This window comes from Trachymyrmex septentrionalis, unplaced genomic scaffold (genome assembly GCF_001594115.1).
Source record: "Trachymyrmex septentrionalis isolate Tsep2-gDNA-1 unplaced genomic scaffold, Tsep1.0 scaffold243, whole genome shotgun sequence".
NCBI lineage: Eukaryota > Metazoa > Arthropoda > Insecta > Hymenoptera > Formicidae > Trachymyrmex > Trachymyrmex septentrionalis.
Window position 1 is genome coordinate 48,296 of NW_017305401.1, and position 5,900 is coordinate 54,195.

At 42.4% G+C, this 5,900-nt stretch overlaps 1 protein-coding gene across 5 annotated transcripts in view; it reads right to left on the minus strand.

Annotated features, from left to right (window-relative positions):
- LOC108748823 (putative transcription factor SOX-15) overlaps positions 1-5,900 on the minus strand; it is a 54,163-nt gene that overhangs the window by 20,825 nt on the left and 27,438 nt on the right. For 4 of the 5 annotated variants that reach the window (XM_018487199.1, XM_018487195.1, XM_018487198.1 and 1 more), the window contains exons 3-4: positions 2,134-2,320; positions 745-1,021 (exon numbers count right to left, since the gene is read on the minus strand). In XM_018487199.1, the coding sequence (XP_018342701.1) occupies positions 745-1,021; positions 2,134-2,320 (464 nt within the window). The remainder of the gene's footprint in view (positions 1-744; positions 1,022-2,133; positions 2,321-5,900) is intronic. The other variant, XM_018487200.1, reaches the window with a different exon arrangement.

Consider the following 5,900-nt stretch of genomic DNA (forward strand, 5'->3'; position numbering starts at 1 on the left):
CCTCGAGATAGCTCTCACCTTTCTCCTCTCGTCTCGTTGAAGCTTCGGTTCTAAGCGTAATTGAATTAATTCCACATTTTCGCCCGACGCCTACAATTAATTTAATGATAACGCGCCCCGCGTGGAAGATCTTTTTTTTTTTCCTGCTTTCTTATTCCCAGGACTCGGTTTCCCGGCGGAAAAGGCTTTTTCCCGCGAGCAGCGTCAACATTGTTTCCGCGTACGTGTATTTGAAAAAGACGAGACCGTAATCTTGTACCTCGGCCTCCGCTGTATCCGGTAATAGATAATTTTCCTATAACGAGGTAACCTCGATGCGCCTTAATTACATTTTAAAAGATACAATGTTTTTTTAATAAATCGCCGATCTATTTAACATAGAAAACTGAATGCATCGGTGCTTTATTAAAAGCCCTGGATTTCTAGAGCTGCAAATCATGAGAACCTACTCCTCGCTGAAAAGCAAATAGTGTTAATTCTCTTTTACAATTTTATTAATAGATCGGAATCGGAGTTGAGAAGATTTCTCAGCCAATTAACATGTAAATGCAAAAGGCGGGTCAATATTCCTTTCAATTTACATTCAATGTTTCGTCCATCAAGCGAATCCACACGATCTCGTTAGAGGGATTAATTGATAAACGCCGTCGTGAACTTCTGCAAGCCTTTTGATCGCTCTAAGGAGCGAAGGAGGGAGAGGGAGGGGGGGGGAGGAGGAGGGAGAAATATTTCACGCGCACTTACCGAGCATCTTGCTGAGATCGGCATTGTGGAGATCGGGATTTTCATCGGCCAATTTCTTGCGCTCGACCTTTGCCCAGACCATGAACGCGTTCATCGGGCGACGTATCCGTTGCTCCTTGAGGCTCCTCTGGGCGGTGCCGCCGCCGGGATGGCACATCTTCACTCCTGCGGGAATCGGCGAGATGCCCGGTTGGTACTCGAGCGACGGACCGGAGGCCAGCCACGGCATATCCTCGAGCCGCTGCTGCGCCGGGCCGGACAGCATGCTCGGTATCTGCTTTCAGGAAATGGTACATTCCATGAGACATATATTCCCTCGTGAACGTCCAACGTTTATTTAGCCAAAACTAAACGAAACGTGTTTCAACGAGTTTAAAAATTATTTTCACCCGTTTGTGTCCGAGTTTTAAGCGACGCGGGAAGTACAAAAACGAGAAAAGTTGTTGTCGATTGAAGTATAAAGATGTCGAACGGTATAAATTTATTTGGCCAACAATCACGTTGTTAAAACGCCTAGCGACGACTAACAAAGACTAGATTCTATAACAAGGTGTGGCCACGAACGATTTGTCAAAATCCTACAAGAGAGAAAGATATGTATGTACGTGTACTATCTTCCTGTGTACATATCTCACTCTATAACTTGTACTGTACTTCCACTTCTGCGTGGAAAGAACGATTAGCTGAAATATCTAAAAAAATTTCGATAGATACAGATCCGAAGATGAATTTTGTTGTAATAAACTAGCAAAATATTCAAGCCTATGACAGATTTCTGTAGTTATTCAAAACTGCGCGTCGAAATTGAATTATTTCTTATATACTACTCTAGTTATACGTAGAATACTCAAACTGATTGTTAGAACGTCAAAACTTGTTACAGCATTACTCATCGTGCTTAAAATTTCTAATTGTAATTATTTTGATAGTCCAACAAAATCATCTTCAGATCTGTATCTAGCAATAAATTTTTTGGCACGTCGTCAAAAACATTCTCTCCGTGTGTAATCTCAACTAAGATTACAGAATGGGCACTCTCGTAAAATTTCGACAAAATCGCCCGTGGTTAGACTTCGCTTTAGGATCTCTAGACAAGACGAAACGTGGGATTAATGAATCGATCGCGTTCACATCAAACATACGATTTTGCTATCGTTCGCCTCGAGCTATCATTGTTCCGCGCGGCGGTTCGACTTTGTACTCGTGCATTCATTTCCGAATAGTTGTACGCGCGCGTTGCTGCGAATGCCTCACGTAGGTGTGTTTACAAGAACGTCGAGCGTAGAAGAATGTAAGTACGTTACACGGCGTGTGCAACGCGAAGGCGCGGGGATCTATCTCGAGAACGACAGTCTACGCAGAATCCGAAATGGAATCGTGACACTGTACCGAGATGATCTGGGTGTCGATGGGCATCGAGCTGTCGTTGCCGTCGATACCGGAGTCGATGTCGTAGGCTCTCGACGTGGGAGTTGCGTAAAGCGACGAATGGAGCGCCAGAAGCCCGGGGGAGCCGCCGTAGCCGCTCACCGCCGGTGGTGGTGTCACCTCACCCCTGTCATAATTGTCCAGCATCCTGCAAAAATCAAAAGAGAATGCGTCCAGTTGTATTCCATGTCTTACCATATCCTCGATCGAACGAATCATTCATCTACTTTATCCACATTTATTATTCAGTTCGTTGCGAAAGTGTTCATTTATGTATTAAAATATGTAATAGCTATAGTAGACTAATGAGAGTCAGCATCAATAATCAGAAATTGGATTGACGTCTTCTTTATTTCGTTATAAATATTTCACTAAATAATTGCGCCGTTTATCGATGCTGACTCTCATTGGCCTATTATATAGTCCTTTTTTCGTTATTGTTGTTAAAATTCGAGAGTCCTGATGTAATTATTGTTATTGTTCAAATACGTAATATGATATGGCTGAAGTAATATAAAAGAGTAATATAAAAAAGAAATTATGTTGAAAAGGGCTACGAGCCAAGTACAATAAAATATCATATTAATGACCTATAACATAAAAGTTGCGAATGAATTTTACATGTAATATTATTTACATTTTATGAATCATTTAAGACTATGTTTCAAGATTAACGAATGACAGATTGAAATACAGTTTGCTTGAACTGGAAATTGTATTACATTCATAAGAAATACTATTATTCGGGCACAAAGGGCCGCGTTAACTGAATATGGCATTTTTTTTTTTTTTTTTTACCAATGTGTGTTATATGTTATTGTTTATACTATTCTTTATATCTAACATATTACTTTTTTTATGTATCACTTTCAATGCTTTCACGGGTATTTTCTTAAGAGGTGCCAAAGGATTTTCGGATCACCGCCGTATTTATGTATTACATTTCTCATGTAATATATTTTTACATACTACTTTCTCGTTGTAATATTTTCCTTAACGCTCTTTGTACCGTGTTCCTCCTTGTTTTCAAACGGAATATGTTTCCTTAAGGATAGGTAAATTACCACTGCCGTACCACTTTGCCAACTTTACATAATCCTATTTCGCCGAGATTACGTTACCTTGGTTACGTCTGTTATTTTTGGGATGTATTCGCAGCGTGTATTACTGTAATCTCCGTAGATACGATATATTATATATACCGCACGCGCAAAGTCAAATTGAATGTCATAACGGACACCAATATCTATTATATATATATACATACATATATATCTGATTCAAAAACGGGCGATCTGGTAATAGTTTACTGATCGTTCAACGGCAAAGCACTCGTACTCTCGTACGTTCGCGTGCGAGTGCAATCGAATGTAATCGCGATTCGCCGAGGAATAAACTATGATAAGCCGCGGCCGAGACGCTAGAGGAGTCCCGATCGATTCGAACCGGCATCTAACATTCTCGACGACGATGACTCCGATGTTCCTCCCGACGATCGCGGTATCGCCGCGCTACAGGCTGCGCCCAGTAGTAGTAATTGACTCCGGCTTGAGTTTCTCTCGATCTCGAGAACGAGCGAATGAAATCCCGTGGGTCGCTCTCGTGCCTGAGCTCTCGGGCCGATTGATCTGTCAACCCGTTCCGTTAGGAAAAAGAGTCGATCGACATGAATGAACCATTCAAGGCCACTTAATGGAATTCCCACGATTGTCCTTAAGGCATTATGCGACCGTGCGCCGGGTATAATAGTACGAACAGCTGTCTGTCGCGCGCAAACACGCATTTTCGCAGCTTCATACGCATACATACACGGTGTCCTAGGCGAACCGTGCTGAACGTACCTAATGTACACGTACAACGTTCCGTGAGTATGTGCGCGTAATACGTTTGCGCGCGAGTGTTCCATATAATGGCCATTGTTTCATTCGGCGTTCGGCAAGACGCGCGTCGGTCGAAAAAAGACAAAAAAAAAAAAAAAAAAAACAAAATAGAAACGTATCGAGCGGCGTTTTCATTCAATAAACCTCACGCGCCGCGCCGGTTAGGTGCGCGCGTTTTTGTCACCCTTTATATCAGAGGAGAGAAACGTAGTAAGTTGCAAGAAAGAAAGAGAAAGAGAGAGAGAGAGAGAGAGTCACGTTTCCGTCGCTGATAAAACCGACGGCTTGCTCCGACGTATATCGAGGTATATCGTATCGGTCCGATACGAATCACGGCCTACCAAAGAGAATTGATTTCATCGCGATGAAATAAATAGAGATTTACGTGAAGCGTTTTGGGAAATGTTCCAAGGATGTGCGAAAGACGAATTTGATTGTCTCTGGAGAGATGATAAATTGCGTGAGCGCAGATTCGATCGCGCAAAGTTAAAAAGATAACAAAATAAGTTGTGAAACGATCTTATTTCCGCGTTACAGCGAGCTTCGTGTTTCAGCGAGATATTTCTCGGATGGACGATTCTCTAACAAACGAGCTAGTCTCGCAGATCTCATTACCCGCTATGAACCCGTTGGATTTTTTACATATAGGATCGTTTGAAATCTGTTGTCTGCTCTACGGAACGCAGTCACTGGACAACATATTCTGTCGTTCGATCGAGCGAGCTTTCCAGCAGATCCAAGTAACGCCTGGATGTGACAAAAGGATAACGAGATGAAGACGATTACAGGCTTGAAACGCGATAGGTCTCTATATTGTGAATCTACTGTGTAAAATAAACAAGCACGGATAAAAACACGAAAACAGTTGTAGTTTCGAAACAAAGCGAAATCAGACATACCTTTATGAATCATAGACGTAACGTAGGTACTTTTAGATTATTCATTCCTATGAAATTGTCACTATCGGAAAAGAGTGGAGTATCGCTTCTCTCTCTCTCTCTCTCTCTCTCTCTCTCTCTCTCTCTCTCTCTCTCTCTCTGTTAAGTTAAAAACAGATATGATATATACGATTAAATGCAGGCTATTTTTTTTTAACGAAGTACACATGCTAAGATTGCGCAGTGCCTTATCTATACCTACTTTGTCTATCGATACAAACTTATTCCATTGTTTCCGAGTGTCGAATCTCTGATGCATTAAGACTGCAGCGTACGAATAAGTTTAAGTGATATGTAAGATGTAAACAGTAAATAAATACATACTTTGGATTTGCCGCTGATTACGTTTTTTTTTTTCTTATGTATGCCGTTTAATACACAATCCAACGCTTTCGTGTTGTAGACAAAAGAAAATGAAACAGATATGCGTGTACGATAGTAATGGAACATGTTTATCGACGCATTTTCTCGCAAAAAGAATCGCGCAGATCGATGGCAGAGATACGATACGAAATTAAAAGCCATTACGAGCCGCAGTCAGGGGATTCCCCCGGGTTTCGTCGGCGTCGGCGCAGCTGCACCACCCACGCGTATGATAGATACGCCACTGCCTTCAGCATTGTTTCTTTAATGATTCATGTCGGGGTGACTGCACCAGGAGTAGAGGAAGCAGTCTCCAACCGCGAATGCAATGAGCCGCGCATCGTTTCGAAAATATTAATTCGCCAGGAGTCATTGCCGGACGCTGATGCATCGGCGGGCGTCGCGCGCGTTAACGTCGTAAGCGTCCTTTGTCAAACTTGGCACTCGTGACGATGAGACACGCGTCATTGCAGCTTCGCGGAACAGCTCGTATTGTCCCCCCCGTTCGCCGAGATAATTCGCGCTAGATAAGATCTGCGAATGATAG